We start from the raw sequence: 25,937 nt of genomic DNA, 5'->3' as shown, positions 1-25,937 counted from the left end.
GAGTAATACCGCCAACATAGCAATGTTTGCTAATTACTTTACTTGTGTTTGGTTTGGCTTGTTGTCAAACATTAGATTTGCACTTTCGAACAACAATGGAAGTCTTTAACCTGAGTTAAACAGACATCTTAGCACAACTTTCATTTATCGACTGGAATTTATAATGTGCGTTGCAGAGTCTGTAGCCATTTCAGGGACATGTCTGGTGTGCCAAGGCAGACAAATGCTGCAAGACATGAAAATGGAGGCTGACTGATGTTTCGTTATTTATCAGAAGCATCTCCTTGACCATGTAGAGCAAACAGCCCACGGTGACAGGGTCCTGTCAAGGACTGGGTGATTATGACAGCATTATCAGTAAGAGGGAATTTACATCAAGGATGATGATTCAATTGTAGGAATAAATAAATGAAATGGGAATATATATTTTTTAAAACTGAAAATTAATCTCAGAATAATTATGCTTACTTGGAATCAATTAAATAAGCTGTCATTCCAAATGCTGTTGTTTTGTCCTTCAATTCTTTGCATGTCTATTTAACACTGGGCGTCTTAGTTGTTACATAACATTGAAGGTTTGAAATCATAATGCGATTTTTCTCGCTGTATGAGCTGTGTGCTTCATCTTCTGCCAAGCAACTGAAAATCTCTCGCATTAATGCTCTGGTGAATTGGGAGAATGAAGAAAATTTCAAGAATATTACGAATTACGTTTTACAAGAAATCTATCTATTCAATATTTACTGTAAACCTTTTACATTATTTTTGGGTTCTTCAATGGCCAATGCTGATAGTTGATAATGCCAGTATTTTTACGTTTCGGATGTCCATACACTGCTGTTTTTAAAAGTTTTCAATTGAAGTCTCTTATGATTAAAGTTGTGTTTATTTGAAAAATACAGTACTATTGTGAAATAATATTACAATAATAAAACTGTGCTCTATTTTAATATATTTTTAAAATATATTCCTGTGATGACAAAGCTGAATTTTCAGAATTTATGGTATTTTTTATCAAATGATTGCTCCATTGATGAATAAAAGTAGCAGTTTCTTTAAAAAAAATCTATGCCAAAATGGTGTGTGTGTGTGGCCATGTGGAGAAATGTTTTGGTCCCCGTGAGGAAAACAGCTTTTAAATCTTATAAAACAGAAAGTTACAAATGGTTTTTTTTTTGAAAATGTAAAAAGGCAGAAAGTTTTCTGTGATGGGTTGGTTTAGGGTCAGGGTTAGTGTTAGGGGACAGGACAGAATATGTTTGTACAGTATAAAAATCATTATGTCTATGGAAAGTTCCCATAAAACATGCACAAAGTGAGAGCTTTACGGTATAGAAGCTGAATAAAATTATTTTATTTTTAAAATTGTGAAAACAATTTGTGCATTACCTATCCAAAGTGACTTTTAGATCAAAAGTAAGATTTCATGCTTCTTGCCAACAATCTCAAAATGGCTAAATATCTGCCAATTTTGTTTAACCAAAATATTAGTCTGCTGGTTCAAACTCCTAATGGAACAATCGATGAATTCATCCCAAATGTGCACTTGATCAAGACATCTAACCTAAGGTGATTGTCCCTGTAAGAAGTGTGTTATATAACTAGTCAGCTAGGGCGTTAGTTTCAAAAAATGAAGGAGGACGATTGTCTTTACATAATATCTTTATATTTAGTTTACTTATAATAATTGTGTTTTTTGACTTAAGGTCAACGTAATTATGTCTCAACAGAATCTGTGTTGCATAAACACAAACCATTTATGTTAAGTAAAAAAATCTTACATCCAGAGGGGGGCAGTATAGTGCGAGTCAACTGCCATTTTGCCCGAACTTAATTTGATTGTGTTCAATCTGCTTAAATATATGTAAAAAATAAGTTGACTTAATCTGTTTGTGTGGGATTACATGATTGATGCATACAGTTGAATTAAGAGAGAATAAATGTTAAAATGAAGTGTTATTATTTATGCTTTTTATTTTTGAAAAAATGAGAAAAGGGGAAGACTTGATAGTGTGTAATTGTGTTTAATGTTCAATTACATTTGAATTAGAACCATTTAAATTACAGTGGAGAAAAGTGGAGCATTTTGTTTGGCTGTGGACTGATTTAATTTGTATTAACTGTTTGGTTGAGTGAGCATGTTAATCGTAGCAGTCAAGATGCTAATATGTGCTACTGCTAACAAATAGCTAGCTAGTCTATCAATTTAATTATGCGTCACTTCAAATAAATGAAAAAGTATTGGATGAATGAATATAAAAAATACCTGAATCATGTCAGGAAGCCTTTAAAAAAATCACTTTGAGACTACTTTAAACTGACTTAATTCCAGTTACATGTTTGTTTAACATAAACCAATTACGTGGAACCTGTTGACAAAAAAAAAAAAAAATGAATTAAAGCCAACATATCATTTTTTGATATCATAAAGTGTAGCTGGTTAGCACAACACATTAATAAAGTGCGCATTGTATAATTGTTGGGCCCAGCAGGTAGTCGGTAGTACTGCATCAACAAACACCTTCAAAACTGCCCCCGCGATTCTATTCACTCCTATGGTGGCTCCATTCACATGTTTTCAAAACACAGGCTAATTCCTGAGGGTGCATATGCTGCTGGCTCAGCAATTACATCCTGTACCTTTAATTATCTTACTACGTATTGTACAAGCAAAGCAGAATCTCAAACACAGACGGTTGTAAACACACAACACTCACATAAGAAAGGGAAACCCTCTCATGTTACAATCTCCCTCTTACATTTTCGGTCCTGTGGCTCTTTGCCTCCTCATCCAGAGAGCAAAGCACGCTGTCACAGGGCGGCAATCCAGCAGGAAGTGTTGGCGGTGATATCAAAAGCGACAGGGAAATGAGCTGTAGTGCATCGAGTGCGTACTGCAGGCTGAAAGAAGTGTGTTAGACAGAACCCACAGAAACATCACAAATATCTGAGGGCCGTCGGAATGAGGGCATTCCAGCGGAAAAGAGCAGGGATTTAATCTGGCTAGTCTTGCTACATCATCTTCTTGCTGAAAAGGGCTAGCGTTTTTCTGCTATTGGGAATAGAGTCAGGATGAGAGGGAATGTGCAAGTGCTTTTGAAGGGTTGTAAAGTCAATTCATGGGTAAAGCTTTGATAGATCAGGTACACTGTAAAAAAAATATTGTTGGTTTAACTTAAAAAATGAAGTAACCTGGTTGCCTTAAAATTTTGAGTTGATTGAACTGGAAAAAAAGAGTTAATACAATGAAGGAGATTGATTTGATCATCAGAAACTCAAAATAATAAGTTATCTCAACTAAATAAAAATATTTAAGTTGATTTGACAAAAGAAAAAATGTTTTGATAACAAATCTTGACCAAACGTTGGAACCATACAAAAATTCATGCTGAAGAAAAAAGCAAATGTTGTGTTTTAGATGCTCATCTTTAGAATGGGATGATGATGTATCCAAATCAGGAAATTTGGGGAATTCATGCCGATCTAAGCTGGGGGGTTCTTGCGCAATTGAGAACCGAAAAGAGAATGCCTTTTTAAAATCGAGTTTGAATTGAGGTAGCAAAAATAATGTAGAATTGTGGAAAAAGTGTGACGATTTAGAGGCCTTGTTGAAATTTTCGATTTTCATTTAGCTTTGAAGAATGCTGCGTCTGACGTTGGTTCAACGTTAATTCGATGAGCAAAATCAACGTTGTTTCAATGTCATGAGAGACGTCGTTTCCATGTTGATTCAATGTCAGTTTGCTGTCTGGGGTATATTTGTGTGTCATTATATTTAATACATTTCGTTTTGTGGACCAGGGTAGAAAACACTACCCAGAATGCATTTTACTGTGTTGAATTGCAATTCAGTCAATTCTTCTTACTGTTATTCTGATTCATATTCCAATTCAACCTCCTATGGGGTGTGGCCAAGTCGACTCAAATTCACATTCATGAACTGAAAGGAAACCAATTGTTCAATTCTGAATGTTGCACAACCCTGCTACGCTGCGTAGAGAAACGGTTTTGCCCACATTAACATATCACTTTTTATCTCCTCCGCAGGTTCTACTGGGACTTGATAATGCTCATCATGATGATGGGGAATCTAATCATCATTCCTGTGGGAATTACCTTCTTTTCCGAGCAAACCACCACCACCTGGCTCGTGTTCAACGTGGCCTCGGACACCATCTTCCTGGTGGACCTCGTCATGAACTTCCGAACGGGAATTGTGAACGAGGAGAGCTCGGAGATCATCCTGGACCCAAAGGTCATTAAGATGAACTACCTGAAGAGTTGGTTCGTGGTAGACTTCCTGTCCTCCATCCCGGTGGATTATATCTTTCTAATAGTGGAGAAAGGCTTCGATTCAGAGGTCTACAAGACTGCCCGAGCGCTGCGTATCGTGCGCTTCACCAAAATCCTCAGCTTGCTCCGTCTTCTCAGGCTTTCGCGCCTCATCAGATACATCCACCAGTGGGAGGAGGTGAGGGGACAGTGTGTGTATGAGAGTGTGTGTGTGTATGAACAAACTATGATGCAGATGGCCTTTAGTAACACATCTTGGATTTGTTAACTTCCAGTATGAACAAGAAGAGATATTAGTTGACGTTGTGCACATTTAAGGTGTTTTGAGCTCAGATGTTGTTCTTCACCATGAGACCTCTAACACACACGCTCTTTAGAGATGGAGAGACTTATTTGGGGGGTTAAGGTAATCATATCTGCTGCTTAGCCCTTGGCGACACCTCAAAAGCCACGCAAAACTATTAACTGCCTCAGTATTCATGCTACAGGACTTCACTCCCACCACTGTCTGAGACACCCCAAGCTAAAACACAAAGCATTAATCTTTACATGACGCATTCGGTTTTCAAGGCCTCCCCAAACAAACCTGTTTCAAAAGAGCGTTGTTTCACTTTAAGGTCAATTCTGTCAGAAAAAAAAAACACTGCATGTTTCTGCTTCCCACTTGCTATTATCCCTAGCCAATACAGTAAATTACAGCTTATGTTATGAAAGTTAACGCAACCCAGACAACCATTTTTGCCATTGAATGATAAAAAAGATTGAAAACATCAGATATGGTTTGGTTCAAGAAGGTTTGGTGGCTACTAAGGAGAAGAAAGAGATCTCTCTTTGTTTTGGTTCCCTGCGTGTTATTAAACTCTTAAAGCCGGTTCATCTTCCTCTTTAGCTGGCAGACGCCCAAGCCTGGACGAGTAGAGAGCAGAGTCGACGCTGTCTGATCTTACTTAATTGAAATACAGATGTACCCTCTCAGAAAGAGTAAAACAAACAGTCTCATGGTTGATTCATTACTATTGTGTTCTGCTGACCATCTGCAGTTGTATTAGCCAAGACAGGGACTCCATTAACATTCTGCAGGCAGAATACTCTAAAGACAAAGTAGAAGAACATCCAGTGTTATAAATAGTGCCAAAAATACCTAGTGCTAAAAACATGGCCTTAAACTCACCATCATGAAGGATGTTGTGTGGGACGCCCAATTTGGCGCTATGCGGTGTGTGCGGGCATGTTTTGGGTTGGTTACTTCAGTGTTAGTCTATGGGATTTATCCAACCCAGGCACATTGGGGAACTGCAACATTTTATTGCCTTGATTTTTAAGTCCAGAACACACCAAGCCGACGATTGGCCGACTAAGTTTCCTCAGTGTGTTCCGCACGGTTCCGTGCCGTTGGCTGAAAATAGTCCTCGTCGGCTTTGTTTCGCCCGATTTGACATGTTGAATCGTCGTCGGGGAAAGAGGGAACTCTGATTGGCTGTTCAGCTTAGTGAATAAGTCAGTGTACGAGAATAAAAGCAAAACAGCAAGCAAATAAGTCTAAATGGTAAAGATAGAAGGCTGTTCTAATAGTGGAATAAAGAAAGCATTTAGCAGGACTGATATTCAAAACGGTAAGCACTCGCTGCTTTGTTTACGGTGTGTTTATCTGCAGCCGGCAGCGTCGGTTTTCCTTTTTGAATGACGAATATACACTAATATATCTGTAGAAAAAGACAGTTGGCTCATTACACACAGGCGTAGAATGCACAATATAGCTGACAGTCGGCTGTAGTTCCCTCGTTGTGTTTAAGTGCAGCTTTTTATCCCGACGAGAGACATCAACACAGTGGGCTTTCATCAGCGCTAGTTCCTCGGCGTCGGCTTGGTGTGTTTCGGGCTTTACACGTTTTGCGACACTTTCAGAGAAAAATGTAGAGTAAAAGCGTGTTCAGATTAACGTACATCTGGCTATGTTTTATTGTTTTGCCTGTTGTGTGTTTTTTGGCAGTTTGGATATTAAGGCTGAATCCCAATTCACCACTTGGCCCTACCCCTTGTTTTCGAGGTACCCCTTGGCCCTTAAAACGAAGTTACAAGGGCCAAGGGGTTGAAATATTCCCCTACGAAATGGAACAACCCTTCATGAACCCGATACGTCATCAGTCGTCGGCGATTGAGAGTTGCAGAGTTTGTAAAGGATTTCTCCATGACAACAACTGACAATCAGCGCAGCTGCTCTTAACTTTGAATTAACATGATAATTATAACATCCCTTCCTCGAAATGTATGTCTTTTCTGATCGGAAAGGTAATTTATCATACAATTTCTTAATTTAAACGACTATAGTATTATTATAAGAGTAAATAAAGTGCGTGGTGGAATCATCTGGCGCTAAATTTAAATGTGTGTAAAATAAAATTTAAACGACTATAGTATTATTATAAGAGTAAATAAAGTGCGTGGTGGAATCATCTGGCGCTAAATTTAAATGTTTAACCATTTGCGAACCATCTCGCCGGTGTTTTCCGATGCATTCCGTGAACTTTTCTCTTAGCCCTCCGTTTGGATTTGGATTGAGCCTTCATGTCCGATTAGTTGCGCTAAAAGGTAAATACTGTCATGTTTGAAAATAATGTACCATCTACAGTACAGTAAACTCTACCTACCCTGATAATGTTAACAAAAGCAAACAGGAGAAAAAAAGCTAAAATTGGCGGAAGCAACCATGCTAGTTTACAAATCATGTAACTATGTTAGCTTACAAATCATTTTGAGGTGATAACATGCTATAGTGTAATAAATGGCACAAAAATATTTCTTTATTTGATCAATAATCTGCCCCTTTAATCATCATTTCTGTGACAAGGAAATAAATCTGGGTGTTTTACTGCCTCTAGTGTACAACTGGAAACTGCAGTGAATTGTTTTGTATAGGCTACTATAGGCACGTTTTTTTTCAGAGTGTTGCAGAAATGTAGGTGCGTGTTGTCCGTTTGTTTGTTTTATTGTTCAACAGGCAAAAATTGAGTCAGATTGCTTAGAACATTAATAGCACACCTCTCCTCAAACAGCCATATAATTTGAAATATCGTTGTATGTCTAAGCGCTAACAATCTGCGCCACAGTTTAATATTTAGGCTTAAACATGTGTTTGGACCTCTAACTTCTGAAAGTACATTTTAAAGTAGCAATACAGAACCACAGGCTAAACCTGTCCAGAGGCTTTACCAAGCACTTATTTACAGCATCCCTGCAAGCATCCACATTATACACACAATTTCCCCTCTCTCGTGCTGCTCTGATGCATTCTGGGAAATGACTATCAGCCCTGTCTCACTCTCTCTTTCTTTCTGACCTCTCACTGCCATGCTGTTGCATTGCAGCAAAAATAAGATGCTACCTGCATATTTATATCTACTGTATATATATATTGCACATCACATGCATTACTTCATACTATTTCCGCAGCCAGACAGACATAAACCTCCCCCACCCTCTTCCATTCCCTTCTCAGAGAGATGTTTTGATTGTTTGGGAGGAGCGAGTGTTTATTCCCGACCTCAGGTTGCTCTGTTGGCACATGCTGCGAATCCAGGGTTCGCTATCTCTCTCTGTCTCAATCCTGTCGTGAGCAGGTCTGTGCGCTATACACAACAACGTAGACGCCATGTTGAATAAAAAGTCACGCTACCCTGATCCGCTCAAACAGAGCTGTGACGTGAGTTAGCGCGTGGATCACGATGCTGCAGTGTGAGATGGTGCAGAGTCTAAATGGGCTTTAATGAAACCTGGAGTGTGAATCAAGAGGCCGACGCAGAGCAGACGTGATGTTCGCTAGAGCCTGAAAGGTTCAAACGTAGATTATATTAGGTTGCTCATGCACAAGCAATCTTGCAAATGCAAAATCTGCATATATTCACTTGTCTCTGCATATCTCCTGTTTCTGTTTAGCCTCCCTCTCTATCTCCTTTTAAATTTCTTACCCACTCCATTTTCTTCCTATTATCTAGCATTGTTTCTTTTTGTTTTCTCTTAACCCTGCAGTACAGTATAATACTGTCTTTCCCTTTTACGTCCTGTCTTTTACTTCCCCTGTGTCTGTTTTTGTCTTTGTCGGTTTCCTCTAATGAGACACCTGGGGGGTGGGTGGGGGGGATAACCTCCACATATATCCTAAGGAGATGGTTTACCTTATTATTTCTGTGTAAATCTATTCATGCTTAAATTTTTGCTTTGAATTGAATGGGAAAATCAACATTATGCATTTAAGTACAAGATAATGTTTCCTGAATAACGTCTAATTGACCAGAATTCCTTACATTCCTTGCTCTAGTATTATTTTCCATGGTTTCTGACACGCACAACCTGATTTTACCATGTGCAACATGTTCCTGGATCAACATCATTTGTTCATCCTTGAACAACATTTCAATCAACTAATAAGATTTGAGAGAGAAGTTTACAGTTTATGTCAAGTTTAGGCTTAGGTGCTTCTACATCAGTGCTATTCACTCATCGTTACCTTCTGATTTTAGGGATAACGTGTAGGGATAGGTTTAGGGGTAGGGATATGTTTAGGGTTACATCGAACAGGAATGTTGTTTCAGGATCAACAAAATATGTTTTAACTCTGCAAAATCTGGATGTGCTTCTAACACTGGAAGAACGGCAGGTTATTAGCACAGCTAAACTGTAAAAAATAGTGTTGGTTTAACTTAAAAAAGTAAGTAACCTGGTTGCCTTAAAATTTTAAGTTGATTTAACTGGAAAAAGTGAGTTAATGCAATGAAGGAGAATAATTTAATCATCAGAAACTCAAAATAATAAGTTATCTGAACTAAATAAATTAAGTTGATTTGACAAAAGAAACAATGTTGAGTTAACAAAACTTTTTACAGTGTAGGTTCATACACTACATGGATCTTTATGTTTTGATTCATAATAGATAGATGTAGAACAATATGCAGAGTATATACCTGTATAGAACTATATGTGCCATATTAGGTTTGTGTGTGTGTTATGAGTTATTTGTATAAATTTCATCACTCACACAAAGAGTGCTTTCCCACCCAAATATCATCACAGATGTGATTCTGCTGTAGTTATGCCTAATTACAATCCCTTTTATATTTAGAAAGACGATTTTAAGTGTGTTAAAGCAGTTAAACGTAACCAATAACGACAAAAAACTAGTTCGACCATTAGAAATCTCTTTGCAAAACGACATGTTATAGAAGCACCTCTTTTGGGGATCAGCATTCTTGCTTTATATTCTGTCCCTGGAATGCTCTTAAAAGCTTATCTAATGTTAATTGGAATGGGACAGAGAGGAACAAGCAGAGACAGAATGGAAAGAATAAGAAAATTAGAGGGATTGGACATTCAGCGTGTTTTTGGGAAAAGAGAGGCAAAATCAACTGACTAGGATGGGGAGACAAGTGAGCGCTCGAATCCCCAAGTCAATGAGTGTAACATCTGTGCAATTGCTCTCACACCAGCATTTTGTCAACTCTGTGGAGGCCTGATGGTGTGTGTGTGTGTGTGTGTGTGTGTCAGTGTAGAACCTACAACAAAACACAGCTGTTCCCTTTCAGTGCCCAGAGCAGGTAACTTCACTAGCTAAGATGCATCTTTAAACTATTGAAAGTGTACAAACATTTAAAGTGGATGTATTATGGATTTCTTTGCTCTTCTGGAATAAAGGTATGAAAGGCAGATTCATCATTAGAGTACAGAACAGGCAACTGCAACTTAAAATGTAACAATTGCAAATAACATTGTTTTAATTACTTTTAAATTACACTTTTTATTGCAACATTGTCACAATGCAACTTTATATCTTATTTTAAACTTCATCTCACAATTAAACATATTTATTTTTTTTACTCCGAGGCAGAAACAGACAAAGACTGTGTTCAGAAATGAACTGCGTACTCTACAGGATGTATTCTTTTTCAACTATTGTTTTTTTTAAAAGTTGTAAATAATAAAGTTGTTAATAACAATCTTCAATTCAAATTTGTATAAAAATGTCGTAACTGTTGGCAGCCAGAACAAACATTTGAGGGAAAATTAGTAATATGCTACTGTATTCTGAACATTTCCTTATTCGGTTCATAACACAGATTACCTCAACTAAGATGCAAATAGCTCATTCAAATGTCATTATGGTTATGATGTCATAACCAAACGCACTTTGACAATTGACTTGCGATATTTGCATATCAATGCATATTCAGTATTTACAAGTTTGACCCATCCTGATAAATGACAGTGTTACGTTTGCCAGTAAAGAGGCTTGCCAAGCATTACAGGGTTTTTTCTTTTACATATAGAAGTCTTAAAGATACAGTATAGCAGAAACTGCACGTGGAAAGAGGGTTAAAAATGTAAAAAAAAAAAAAGTGGAGTCAGAAATCTTAAATAGTATTATGAGAGGACTTTAAGGAAAATAAATACAATCTTAAAAATAAAGGTTCCAGATGTCATAGAAAAAGATATTAGTCAGATGATGCTGTCTCTTTAAGCATGTCTCAACCTGGGAGATATTCAAGCAGGATGATTCATCAGTGAGCTAGTAAATTGATCTAAAAGGGGAAAATCAGACCCACGTACTGAGTTTGTTCAGGGAAGAAGGAGCACAGTAGGGTGGCAGAGACGTACTAACGACGCCAATGTTAGTAAACTAGTCTGGAGACGAGGTCATTCAATAAGCCCCAATTTCACCAGCAGGTTTTTCTTTTTAGGACAGAGAGAATCCTGGGGGATATTGTGCAGGTCTCAGCTTGGGCTGTGCCCTTGAAGAAAGCCATAGAAATCTGGAATTAAGTGATTGGGTAGGCAATTTTCAGAAAGGCTAGCAAGAGAGTTAGCTTTGAAAGCATAAGATCCCATCCTCCATTTAGAGCTTCTCTAAAGCCACACAAAGTTATCAATGCTTCATTTTGCATGTAGGGACCCTCATTATTTTACTGTGTCAGTTACAGTATTAGGTTTTGCGTACTGACCTGTACCACCTGACTGCTGCAGATCATTTTGCCGTTGATAGTGTTAATATTGAAACTCATAAATTTGTGTCTCAAACCACTCCAAGTATAACGTGACGGGTTTCCATCTTTTACAAATTACAGTGGTTATGGCATAAGCTTGTTGTTTCGGTTCTGGGGGAACTGTAAAATGTGGCTTCTGTTTTGTTTGTGGCGCTCAGTGACTGATCTCTGTCTAACTTTGCATAGCATTGTGACACGTGATATGTCTACATGAGCAGGTGTGTGGAGGTATGAAAATAGATACATGCAGGTAGGACAGCATATCACTGCATTCGGACCGAATTCACTGATTGATATGAATTATATATATATATATATATATATATATATATATATATATATAGACTGATTGCAATCAGGATCTGAAGAGATTTTCAATCAGCATGAAACAAAACAAATCACACTGCCTTTAAGGAATCAAAGGTGAAGAAAGAACAGTAAACATTCTGTTAAATAAACTGTAAAATAAACTTGTAAAAATACATATTTAAATCTATTTATAAAATGAATGTTTAATGCATGGTTAAATGTAACAATAACGTAATTTTTCCCCCAAAATAAATAAATAGACTAAATTAAATTTAAAGTTTAAACTAAATTTAGTTCATTTAATATTAAATGTAACATAAAAATAATACATTAATAACTTAGAAATTATTAACAATAAAACCATAATAGAAATAAACAAATACATTTTAAATATTTAATATTTACATTTAAATTATTATTTGAATAAAAAAAACAAAAAGAATATTTTTTTTTACATTTGTAAATAAAAAAACTTTCAACTGTAGAATTTTTTTTTTTGTGGTTGTTGTTGTTTATACAAACTGACAGACTCTTAAACTCCCCGCAAAATAATTTAGACTCTTCTCCCAGTTTATATAAATGTAATAGATTTGTATTCAACACCGAACATTCGATTAATTCTGAATTTAATTTATTTAAAAGTATGTTTGTTTGGCGTCTGTCTAGGTGCTTGGCACCTCAGAAACACACAGTGCATTCAAATGTCACATTCATCGGGTCAATACTGTCCTTTCTAAACAAAAGGTCACCAAATCCCAGAGTAAACGTTGCTCCTGAAAAGCAGCTACATCACTTTGGTGGAGAACAATGGGATAGTTCTTGTGTTGTTCTCAGGTTAGTCAGACTCTGTTTTGTCATCCACCTGTGTGTTTTTCCAAGTACCCTTGTCTGTTTCTGATGACTCATCCTTTCTCCACATACGTCCCACAGGTGCCAGGAGGCTATTCTAGGTGAGAGAGTTAATGCTAGCTGAGGGCAGGGGAGGATATTGCGTGTTTGCCTCCTCAGCGAGGTTTTGCATCTGTGCCAGGGATTAGAAACTGAAGCAATAACAGCTCAGTCACACCTTCAGGACGCAAGAGCAGGAAGGCTTCCACTATCAGTGGTTCCCTGATTCCAGAAGATTCATGCTGAGTTATTCCCTCAGATTTGCCAAGATATTATGCCAAATTTGTTCATATTTGGTTGTGATGAGGGCAACTAGGACAGCCAACTCTGTAAAAAATGCTTTGGTAAAAAACCTGTTAGTCAGCATGAAATGGAAGTTGGGATTTGTGACATATACTGTATCAGAGTGAAATGGCTTCTCGAACAAGAAAAATGTTGGGCGAGACTTGTTATTGTCCATTGGGAATTGATTGGATAGTTGTAGTTTGCTATTGGTGGATCTCATGTGAGTAACAGGTTGCCCCGCCCTTGCGCCATTAAACACGTCATCAGAAGTGATGTCACTGCATAAGGAAGGGGAAGTTGATTAAAGATTAAAAGAGAGTTCATTATTATTATTATTTTTGTGAAATGTTCCATAAAAAATAAGAATGCTCAAGTTTGACGGTAAGTTCCCCTTACAGTGAACAGCTGTAACTATACTACAATATCTATTCTAACAGGATATTTCATGTAATTTTATAGTGAAATCCTGTTCACTGTACAGTTTTCGATCATTATCTGTTAATTTACGTAAATTGACATCCCTAGAATTCCCTGTGCGTGACACTTTGTATAATTATTTAATGTAAATCATTGTTTAAAGTACGTTTTTTTGTTATCAGTTATGTACATTTTTATATATTATATCAGTTAATGAAATACATTATTCTACTGTAAATTGAATTTCAGTCTGTAAAACCGAAAAATGTTGCTACCATACTTTTTACAGTAACGTTCTGGCAACCGCAACTACTGTTTTTTTTTACCGTCAGGAAACCGCTAAAGCCTTGAGTTTTTGTCTGCTGTTTTATGGTTGTGTTAGTGTTTGACTGTGCAAATCAAAATGAAAAGACTCATTTTACTTATGTAATCTGATGCATTTCCATTCCTATTTATAAAAAATTACATCCAAAAAGCATAAAGAGGGTAAGTCTAAAAATGGCATCCAATGAGTCAAGGTGAGATTTCCGACATGCAAATTGCAGGTTACGGTGGCTGTCCTGAATTCCCTAAACTAAGGTTGTTTTTGTAGATGGTTGCTTACACAAGCCTCTTGAGCCACTGAATATCCTCATCACCCTGCGTGAAAGCTGTCTGCCTTCCTAAGCAGTCTAAAAGCTTTCATCAATGCACAGAGTATATGTGACTGGCTGTTTGGACATGACAGATCTTCCAGACAGGAAGTCTGCTATAATGGTTTGGAAGTCCAACGCAGTCCTGCGAGTCAAATTAATTACCTCTAGATGAGATTCAATCTGAAACAACAATGGTTTAGAGACCTGGTATAGATAAAGTATGATTTTGAGTATAATAAGTCTATATGAATCTTGAAAGGAAATGTCCGGGTCATATCTTGAAGTCAAGGATTATTAGCTGCAATATAACATTTAATAAAAAATTTAAAAAAAAAATAAAAAAACAACATATTAGCATTAATATAAAGAGGCCTAAAGATATGATATATTTTTAAATATATAATACTCACATTTTAGCATTGTATTTATGTATAATAGTATCATTTGCCTGATTTTTAAAATGATTTTATGGTGAAATATGACTGACATTTCTTCAAAGTTTTCATAATATTGACCTGTTTATGATTTGTTCATTTTTTTCTGATTTTGAGGTGAAATACAACATATTTCATCACACTTTTCATGATATTGACCTGTTTATGTGATGCACTGTAAAAAATATTTTCATGATTAGTAATTACAACATTTTTCCTTTTGTCAAATCAACTTAAATAATTAATTTAGTTCAGATAACATATCATTTTGAGTTTCTGATGATTAAATCAATCTTCTTCATTGTATTAACTCACTTTTTCCATTTCAATGAACTTAAAATTTTAAGCCAACCAGGTTAGTTACTTTAAGTCAAACCAGCATTTTTTTTACAGTGTAGAAATAACATCCAAATTGCAATTTAATAATTTTTTATTATATAATTATTTTTTTTTACAGATTGTCTTGTTATACAGACATTTGAGGTCACATGTTCCCTACAGGGCAGTTTAGGCTCCTATTAACCCTCTTAGAGTTAAATTGCTAATAAATATTTCCCCCTCAAATCCTGCTAATCAGGATTATGTGCAGATAAGTAGTCATAACTGGAGAAGATAAGGTCCAAGGACCATGTTGTTTTTGTCCCGTTCACGTTTTTTCTTGCTCTTTAAACTCATATGTCTTTGCTTAATTCGATTTCTCCAGCGGCTCCCTTTGTCGGGGCATGCTAATGCAATTACTCCCTTCTTCCTCTCAATTAACAATTAATCTTTGCCCAAAACTGTCCCGCGCTGTACTGTACAGAAGAGCAGGCAAACAGAGGCACCGCAGCTCGCAGGAGGATAAACAAGGACTAGTCGTTCCTTCGCTAGTTGCCCGTAGGCACCATCCGCCCATCGCCCCAAAGGAGAACAGGGGATGCTGGGAAAAGCATACACAGGGTGATGCTAAATCAATCTCTTACCCAAAGCAAGTTATTACACACAGTGCTTCATTCTCCAGTGAATTTAAAGCAACTCTGGCAGATTAAAACAATTTGCACAAACCTCAGTGTCTCACGTCTCACGCTCTGTCTCTTCCGGTCTCTTTGCCCGTCTGTCCTCTGTCTTATGTGTGTTTGTGCACACATGTATATCTGATAGCGCCTGACAGACACACTATAATTACACAGATGCTTATGCATCATGGTCTTACACGCTGCGGATCAGTGTAGATGTTAATGCATGGCTTAGATGTACAATAACATCTGTTCATTAAAAGGACAATGTGTACTTTTTTAAGTATTTTATTATTTTAAATCAATATTTGTATTTATAAATATGTCCTCAATGGTGTACAAACACCTCTGCAAATTATGTGACATCCTCATAAACGAAGAATTTATTATCTTTATATACATGGGACGGGTAGGTCCACGGAAGCTTCCATGTTCCGCCATTTTGAAAAACTATAATAGCCAAAGAGGGACAAAAAGTACTACGCATTTCCACAGTGCGTTTTCGTTCAGAGCCTGCGTCACATGACTGAACGCAGCAGAAGCGGAGGAGCAGAGCAGCACTGTCCCGGCAAGTTTAAAAGGCTGCATTGCAAATCCTCGTCGCCAGAAAAGTCCAAAATAGATCGTAAAAGGAAATGTGACCGGAGATTACAAAAAACACGAGTTAATGTCGCGATAGCTTTTTCCAGGTGGATAGAAGTCCTGCTTTCTTTTCGACAGGTAAGTCAATGTTACAGTCTTTATTACAAGCTTTTTTTCCCCATTTGTTTGGTTGTGTACTTTATTTTATAGACAGATGAACATTTATAGTTAAAAGTTGATGATATCTAAGGCCGTGTGTCCACCAACGCGTTTTTCCACGCGCCTGGCGTATGTTTTCAATTGTTTTCAATGGGAGCGCCGCGTTTTTTAAACGCCATGAGCGTAACGAGGCGCTGAGCATTTTTTTTCACGCTGAAGCGCAGAGCGCCCGCCGTTTTTTACTGGTCGCCGAGAGTGGAAAAATGTTCAACTTTGGATAAAACGCAGCGGTCATCACTGTCACTTTTTACCCAGCCGTCCAATCACAGTGGAGGATGGGCGGGGCTAATACCACACCGCCCAATTGTCACAACATTCTTTCTGTACAACGACATCAACCAGCAGAGCGAACCGAACAAAACGGATGAAAAATAAATTTTTGGTATGAAACAAATTATCGGCGAAATCAATTACAAGTAAACTGTGCCGCGGATATTCTGTATCATAGCAACAACACGTCTCAATGGAAAAAACGTTGCGCTGCCAAAACGCTCTCAAGCGCCCAAAGCACGGCGTCTTCACCAGAGCGTCTGGCGTTTTCAGCTGGCTAAAAACGCTTTGGTGGACACACGGCCAAACAATGCACGTACTTCAGAAAATATAACGAATAAAGAAGGCGTAACTGATTACAAGAGTTCACATTTTTCACAGTCAGTAATTCATAATTCATTTTTTCATTGTGTTTGAAATAACAAACCTGTTCATCCAAAGTTACACTCGACGAAGTGCTATTAGAAGATTTTTGGTACATAATGGCTACCGTAGATGCAACGCACATTTGAAAAAGCGAGGCGCTTGAGAGCACAATTAGTTTGAATGCGAAATACATTTTCACCGCTATAGTTTAGTGTCCAATTCTCACTATTAAACTTATTAGCATGCATATTAACATTTATTAGTACTTATAAAGCACATATTAGTGCCTTATTCTGCATGATCATATTCTACATCCCTTAATCCTACCCAATACCTACATTTAAGAACTTACTATTAATAAACATAAATCAGGAGTTCACACACACACACACACACACACAAATATAATTTATTTTGCATGCGTTATTTACTGGAAAAGCATGATTTTTATCTTACAGTATCACTTAGAAGAGTAACAGGCCACATCTCTCCTCAACAATCTGCATGCTTTGATACACCTCTAATGATAAAAACAAGGAAAGACCACAGCAGTCTTTTTATGTGTGGTGTGTGTGTGTGTGTGTGTGTGTGTGTTTGATGGCATTGGTTAAATCCCCATCAGCGGCAGATGTGGAATCTGATCCAAAAAATCATTAACTACCTCCTTGGCAACAAGGTTGCTTTATTATTTTCACCTGAGGTATTTTTGTGAAGAAGAAGCTCCTATTGTGGAACCAATTATTAAAGAATATCCACTGCTTCAGATCTTGCACGTGCGCCAGTCGGTCGTGCCAGAGGGGATAGACTCGGACGCTTCCATTTTAGGGAACAACTATTTCTCACACCACTGCTTTTTAACACAACTTGAGATTTGTCTGTGTTCCGTGACATTTAAAAAGCACCAACTGGGGTACTTTAAGGAACAGCCTGCTGGGAGTTTAGGTCTTTAGTTATACTTCACTACCTTAAAGTACTTTCCCACTTGGTAAGAAACATATGGCACAGAAATGCTGACTCACCCAAAAGCCCACTTTTTCCAAGCACTGCCTCCTGTAGACCAAAGCAGAAACTGCAGCAGGAAAATTTCAGTAAGGGGACAGCATTGTTTATGACAAGTGCAGGACTAATGCAGATGTATTTGAGCACATGGATTTACAATCCCAAGGGGATAATTGATGTCGGCAGATTTTTTTAAAAAGTGTTTTTTTTTTTTTTCGCACTAACGTTGAGCTTTTTTTTAAAGCTGTGACTGTCAGTAAGCTTTTAATATACACAAGAGCAGAATTAACGCACGTTGACGTTCCATCTGCAAGACCACTCTGGATAATGAAGGAGGAACGTGGACTATTTAAAACCGATGATGCCACAGATTAGCTTAATCTGTGGCTGTGGCTGTGTGTACACTAGACATGGACTGGTTGGTGGACACCAGTTAATCCTGCTGCAACAAACAAACCTGTACACTAGGGAACCATATGAAATGACAACGCATTCTCTTCCCAAGGCTTCATATACAATGCTTTTGCCAATGCGTATACATCCAACGCACATGGTACCCTTTAGCATCAATATACACGCTTCTATTATGGGTAGGTTTAGGCCTGGGGTAGGGTTAGGGTTAGATCACTAGGAGGCACCTTCTGGCCCATATATATCTGCATCTCATATTGACGCTAAAGGGTGCCATGTGTGTTGGATGTCCACGCATTGGCAAACGAGTCAGTATATGATGCCTTGGGATGAGAATGGGCTGGAAATGATGACCCCAAACTCACTCCAAGACACTTTTTTAACTCAGTGAATGCGTTGAGTTTGTGACTTAGTCAACACCAAGCAGTATTATTTGCAACCCATTTTAATTCCATAATGTGGCATACAATACTGTTTAAAAGTTAATTCATATATATGATATATAGTATGCATTAAATTGATCAAAAGTGACAGTAAATACATTTACAATATTACAAAACCATTTCAAATAAATGCTATACATTAAATAATACTGAAATACTGAATTATTTAGCTTTGCCATTAATTAATTATATCAAAATAGAAAATAGTTATTTTTAAGTTTTAACAACATTCCACAATATTAATGTTTTTCCCTGTATTTTTGTATATTCCAAAAAAAAAAAAAATTGAAAAATTGAAAAATTTGTAAGGAATTGAGTGAGTCATAAGTGGGCGTTTCCTACCAGTCAATCATGGATGACTCATCCCTTCCTGAAACACACCCAACACTCATTGGTTAAAACTTTTGCACACTAGATGATGTCAACTGAAAAGGAAAGTCATTTTGGATTGGAGCTAATTTTGATGATATTTTTATATAATTGTGTATTAATTAAAAACGGTCAATAATGATTTCATTTTAAAGCTTTAAAGCTACAGTGTGTAACTCTTTTAGTTTATTCTTAGCTAAAAACATTTAGTTCTTTCAAAAATATATGTGCTCATGAATGTATACTTCATTCAATTAATAAAGTATTCTCGTGAGTGTATAATATGCCATTGAAAATACATACGGGTAAGGGGTTCTAATGTCGGTCGCCATGTTGCCCCTCTATCTTGAAAGTACATTAGCCAAAGAGGGACATACTCATTAATTCAAGCTTTGCCTTTTGCGTTTACGTGCGAGTTAACACTCATGAACGAGGTCGAATTGGAAGCCATTTTAATCTTGGACTACATTGGCCACCGTAGGAATTAAAACGAAATCAGAATTGAGAGGAACAGAAACTAATATTCACTGGATGGTCATATACATTTTCACTGCTAGATGGGGGTAAAAATCCCACCGTGTAGCTTTAAATACATTTAGATTGAAAACTTTACCTTAATGGCCAACACATTCTCACCCCAAGGCGTCACCTTTGACCATGCTTCAATATTTGACGTTTTAGGCGCCCTTTAGCGTCACTTACATGACGCGATCCTACGTCGTCAACTAACTGACGCTAAAGGAAAGCGTCAGTTAGAAGACGCGGTTAGGTTTAGGTGTGGGGTGGGGGTAGGGTACACGCGATCCTAGGACGTCATCTAACTGGGCGCCTAAAGCGTCAGATATTGAAGCATGGTCAAATGCTTCCCAAGGCGTCAGTTAAGTGACGCCTTGGGGGTGAGAATGGGCTGTAATGGCACACCCTCCAAAGACAACAAACTTGAACATATACAGATTCACAGGCAGTTGACTACATTTTCTGAATGGCTAAAAATTTTCAAATTCTCTTTTATAGAGCTTAGAGCTGTCACAAAGAGAAATGAGATTTCTCTGAATTGCCTATTTCAGTGATTTATGTCAGGTACATTTTATGTGTGATATTCAAATAGTAATAAGAGATACATTAACAAAGGCATATTTGGTTGGGTCTCAGATTTTGGATGAGTGATGTCACAGTGCAAACGTTCATTATAAAGTTTTGTTGAGCTAATGGCTTGTTGCCAAGTTAATGTACTGAGACGTGTCTTTTGATGTGAAGGAATGAGTTACATTTGTCACAGATTTTTTTCCCCATCTGTATATTCTCATGGAAAGCATCCAATTACCAATATTTACTGTAGCTGAAAAATTTTTTTTTTTTTGTAAAGTTGTTAATTTATCCCAGTAATATTAATGTGCAAACCGTGCTAATGTGCTGAAGTCCATGAAGCATGCGTTTGGTTTGGTCGTAAGTTTGCTCAATAACTGTATGGAGTAATCCTTTTAAAATTAAACGGTTCTTCACTTTAGAAGTGTGATTAGGTAGAGTCGGGCCAAAACAAAATGAGATTCTGTGGGGATACAGCGCTATAGTTCATTCTATTGTACCGCATGATAACAATCGTCATTGAAAATCCACTCAAATCCAGATTTCAGTATGATGAATGAGGTTTTATACGACAGTGTATTTTGCACACCTTAAGGACTAAAGCTAAATCGATCACACTTTCATTTCAAATGTGATGCTACTGGTGATGATGACATAGGGTAGCAGCTGAAAAAAAGCCCAAAGGCAAATAATTCTTATGCATGTTCATGAAACGCCCAAGCTTACAATAGTATCACTGCTGCATTTTTGCACTGAAACCAGAGCTGTTAAGTAATGCAGAAAGACATATGATAGAGAGAGCGACACTAAAAACAGGACAGATGCTCTTCAGAGAAAGAGGGTAGAAAATTCAAATCCTCCTTGAAGAAGTCTTTGCGTTGTTACACTCTCAGGAGAAATTAAGCCTCTTTATTCGCCCTCTTTCATGTTTGTGCATTTTTCTTTCATGGCTCAACTGTGTGTGTGTGTGTGTGTGTGTCGTCCAGACATGAAATTACAGATCTTGGGAATTTGCAATAATCGTTAGCTGCTTTATTCCGTTTCCACTGTGAAACGATTAGCTTAAGCAGACACCATAAACATGAAAAACAAGTTCAATTCCAATAACAATTCTTTTAGTATGAAGCACATTCTGAACCACACCCTCCACACAACTGGTAATAGTTTTTGGAATGTATTTATTTATAAAAAGAAAAATACAAATTAAAATTAAATTACGAACTGCCATATATATATATATATATACTGTATATATATATATATATATATATATATAACCATATATGGAGCTTACAACACCTAGTTTAAATATGCATATCCTCATCTGCATATCATTTGCACATGATTATTCATCCACGTGATACCATGTTAAGGTACAAGACGTTAGGAAAATATGAAATACAGATGTGCCGTGTCACAATAAATTTAGTAGCCTATATTATCATGATTAGCAACTATCACTAGTTAAAATATTAAAACACAGCACGCCAGAGGGAAAGTGTTCAAAAGCATTACATCCACAACAAATATATATTTCTATTTATTGAATATAATTTTTTTTGTAACTTCTCAGTAATGATTAATTTCATTTAGTTTAAGTGTTTAACTCCATTAATGAGAATGGCATACTTGATCTAAATGTTTATATGAGAAGTAAAACATCGTTCTTTCATTAATTTAAACTGTTATTGAGAACATGCACTGTATTTATTAGGACTCACGAAGATTTACGGTTTGACTTCATCTGCCATTAGATTATAGGCTATATGTGCGTCAGTTTCACTAAACGGCCCGACGTGCTCACTAGTGCGGACATTTAAGAAGGGATGGATATTGGCTTCAAGTGATAGGCTTGGTGAGTGAAATTATATTTTTAGGCTATTATCTTTCTGTAGCCCATAGGCTGTAATTTTCTTTAGATTTTTTGTTTTGAAAGTGATCAAAAAGACATTTAACTCCAGCTTACCATCGGTGTCGCCAATTCCCTTTGTCTCCAGAATATGCGTACGCAAGACTCAAAGTTTGCCTAAAGGTGCGCATATTCTCCCTTCAAGTTTGTTTTTTTTATAGATAACAACCTTTGACTGTGTTACGTATGTACAAAAACACAGTGCACGTCAGTTATCACGTTCACGGTTAGATGTACTAAAAGTGAAATTAACGTAAAAATGTGATTTTTGTCGGTTGGCGACTCATAGAGGCAATGAAGTGAAGTGGCAAACATTACACTACGAATTGTTCTATCGCACCACCAGATGCGATATTGTATGTATCTTCATAATATGTAAATAATTTATCAATTACAAATTATGTCACACGAGTTTTATTAAAATATTCTATTCTGCAATTAAGTATGAATATAAAGCATGTGCAAAGCCGTCTAGCAATGGCTGCGTTGGCTTAGGAATAAAAAATATTCCTAGTTTATTCCTAATAGGAATAAAAAATAAACTTCAATAATTCGGTCAGTAAAGGTAAAAAAAAGAAAGTAATATTTTTATTCAGCAAGGACACATTGAATTTGTTCAAAAGTGCCAGTACATGCATTTATAATGTTACAAAAGATTATAAGATTTCTATATGTGTTTTATTTAAGTTTATTCATTATTTTATTCATAATCCACAGTTAAGGATTAAATTTTAAGCCACAACAACAGGACTAACCCACTCTGTTTCCAAGAGACATTACCGGCTGTCGTTGAAACAATGGAGGATGGTGTATACAGATCACCGAGGGTGGGGTCTCTGCCAAACCACACTGTCAATCAAACCCCTTGCTCAATTCTATGTCACAAAGCGCTGAATATTTGAACCGCTCGTTCTGAGTGGATTTTTATCATTCTAGGGTGGATTTTGCTCACACACTGCCAACACACATTTATGTTCAAACACCATGTAAAAGTGAATTTTCCATAATAGGTGCCCTTTAAAAAAAATCAGGTTTTCAAAAAGTTTAATTTTACAAAAATAATGTAGGCTACATTGTCAGAAAGATTAAAGGGATCATTCAACCAAAAATGAAAATTCTTCCATTCACAAGTTCCTTTGCCCATATAATCTTTAAGCGATGAAGCTAATATTCGGCCCTCCACCTTCCCCAGCTCCACTTGTACAGATCTGTTACGGGTAAATCATGTATTCTAAAAAAATGCTGGGTTGATTTAACCCAATTTTGGGTCAAATATGGACAAACCGAGCCATTGGGTTACATTTTTAAATCGCATTTTTAATCCCACGTTTGGGTTTGTCCATATTTGACCCAAAATGTAGAACCCAGCAATTTTTCGAGGCATGCTTGAAAATGCCCTCATTTTGCACAGCTTTATGTATCAATGTATAAAATAAAAAATAAAAAAAGAGAATTTTCCATAATAGGTGCCCTTTAACATCCATGAGAAATCTCCATTGCAAAAAAGGGTTGCTTACTTTATATATATATATATATATATATATATATATATTTTTTTTTTTTTTTTTTTTTTTTTTTTAACCTGTGCACTGAAAGGTTCGTTGGCGATCCAAAAATCGTTCTTTAACTGCAAAACCCCCCTTTTGGAAACGTTATTTTTAAGACTGTAGACACCAATAAGATAAAGTCCAAAGGAAGGCTTCTGCTTAAGTTTTCTGCTTCTTTATCTTTCTAAAAAAGGCCACAGGAATCTTACATGCAGAACCGATCTCAAGGTCTCAAACTGTCCTCAGGTTTGCCGAATTCTCCAATCAAAAGAAAGACATCTCAACATAAGAACTAAACTATTTCTCATCAAATTCTTGCAAAGCCGGCTCAGAATTCTGTAACCTCACCACTGCAGATTCTCTTCCATGATCTTTTTGCATTATTCTCGCTCTCTATCATGTCCTAATCCGTCCAGACTGCAGTCTCAGTACATACGAGCGTTGCCAAGTTGCTGCCAAGTCTTTCTTTTCCTCTCTCTCTGTTCCCATCGCTCTATATTTCATTTACTCATTTAGGAGATGACCTTCAACAGTGAACAGACGAACACTGGACTACTTCCTAATGAACTGTCATTCTCTTCAGAACATACTAACCCGGTAGCCACTGCTGCATCTCCTTTTTTCATCTCCCCCCTCTCACTGACTGCTAGCCTTCCTCTCTCACCCCACCTTTGGCACACATCAAGCTCAGCCAGTATGAGCCAGGATCTGTTTAAGATCCACTCTTTCCCTCTGTACATCTACAGTTGAGTTTGGTCTGGAAGTGAGATAAGGATGAATGGACTTCACTCCTTCCTCCCACTTCTGTTTCCTCCACACAACAGACTTTCTCCTTCACACCACATTGGCTCCAGCGCTGATGCTAAGCTAGTTATGACTATAGTGAATGATTTGTTTAACCATTTTGAGCAAATAAAGACCATCCATCCAATCAGCATATTAGAATGAAGGATAAAAAATAAAAATAAAAAATCTGTAATTTGTAAACTAAAAAATATAAAAATAAAAACTAATTCAAAATATTAATAAAGTATATACATATTGAAAAAAGAAAGAAAAAAAAGAATGAAGGATAATGTGACGGTGACACTGAAGACTGGAGCAATGGCTGCTGAAAATTAAGCGTTGCGATCCCACATTACATTTTAAAATATATTCAAAAGAAATTTTTGAATTTAAAGTTTTTGAAACTAAAAAGTTTTTGTAAATTATAAAAATCTTGCACAATATTACTGTTTTTACTATATATTTGATCAAATGCAGATATACGCATGATGAGCATGTGAAAAAGAATATTAGGCGGGACATCATGTACAGTAGAGCGAAAATTAATTGGATGGTAACATCTGATGGTACAATATTACTGGCCTCTTAATATAATTTTTCTTTATGCATGGCTGTTTCGGATGTTTTCTGAAAGAATATATTTACAAAATGAGTGCATAATTGCCACCATAATGATTACCAGATTGTATAATTCATGTTTCCAGCGATACATGTCTGCATGTTTGAAATTCTGGAGATAAAGATGTCACATGAGATCAAGAATCATTTTAAAAATGAAAGAGGGAACAGTACTGGCCCAAAGACACCAGACAGAAAGAGAGAGTGAGAGTGAGAGAGAGAGAGATAGAGAGATGTCAGCCATTTTTAAATCAATGTGCTTTTAGGCTTTTAGACCAATCTGTCATCGGAACAGTACAGTGTGTGTGTGTGTGTGTGTGTGTGTGTGTGTGTTTTAGAGAGATATCTGCATACATTTCTTTCTCTCTCTGTTTGTGTGTGTGAGAGAGAGATATCTGCATACATTTCTCTATCTCTATCTCTCTCTCTCTCTCTCTCTCTCTCTCTCTCTCTCTCTCTCTCTCTCTCTCTCTCTCTCTCTCTGTGTGTGTGTGTGTGTGTGTGTGCACGCAGCACAGCACTCCCACTGGAATGAATAAGCCAGCATGGCTAAATATGGTCCTTTAGATTAAAGAAAGTGTTAGAGGTTAATGAAGTAGCTTCTTCCTTTTAAAATTCTGAATGGATTAGTTAGTTGTAAAACTACATTGACCACCCAATCCCAAAGATCTAACTAATCAAAAAAATGTTTTTAAATTTTCCATTTATCCTCCTGCATTGATTTGTTGTGACTGTGTTGGAAACCTTTGAGCCTGGATGCTCTTGTCAAAAGTTTCTTGATCACAGACTTGATTATACTAGCGATCAGACAGCTCTGGCAGTCTCAGATGCTTTTTTTTAGCTATGAGGACAGTCAAACAAACACAAGAACAGAGCGGAGCAACATTATTAGTCTCTATAGAGAAGTCTTTTTGAGATAGACTTCACTAAAACATGAGACTGTCACTCAGATCTCATGGCAGTGGAAGGATTTATATGTGAATTCAACTCGTCACATTATTGCTATCACCAAAATGTCACTGTAGATGGTGGTCCTGATACATTT

The 25,937-nt window shown here is 36.9% G+C and overlaps 1 protein-coding gene across 1 annotated transcript in view; it reads left to right on the top strand.

Moving 5' to 3' along the window:
• The window catches only part of hcn1 (hyperpolarization activated cyclic nucleotide-gated potassium channel 1), a 112,238-nt gene that overhangs the window by 9,292 nt on the left and 77,009 nt on the right, over positions 1-25,937 (top strand). The window contains exon 2 of the mRNA XM_039688126.2: positions 4,048-4,471. Within this exon, the coding sequence (XP_039544060.1) occupies positions 4,048-4,471 (424 nt within the window). The remainder of the gene's footprint in view (positions 1-4,047; positions 4,472-25,937) is intronic.

The sequence above is a fragment of the Pimephales promelas genome, chromosome 19 (genome assembly GCF_988280905.1).
Source record: "Pimephales promelas chromosome 19, fPimPro1.hap1.1, whole genome shotgun sequence".
In the NCBI taxonomy this organism is placed as follows: Eukaryota; Metazoa; Chordata; class Actinopteri; order Cypriniformes; family Leuciscidae; genus Pimephales; species Pimephales promelas.
Note: the sequence above shows the minus strand (reverse complement) of the source record. Positions and strands in the feature narration are given on the sequence as shown.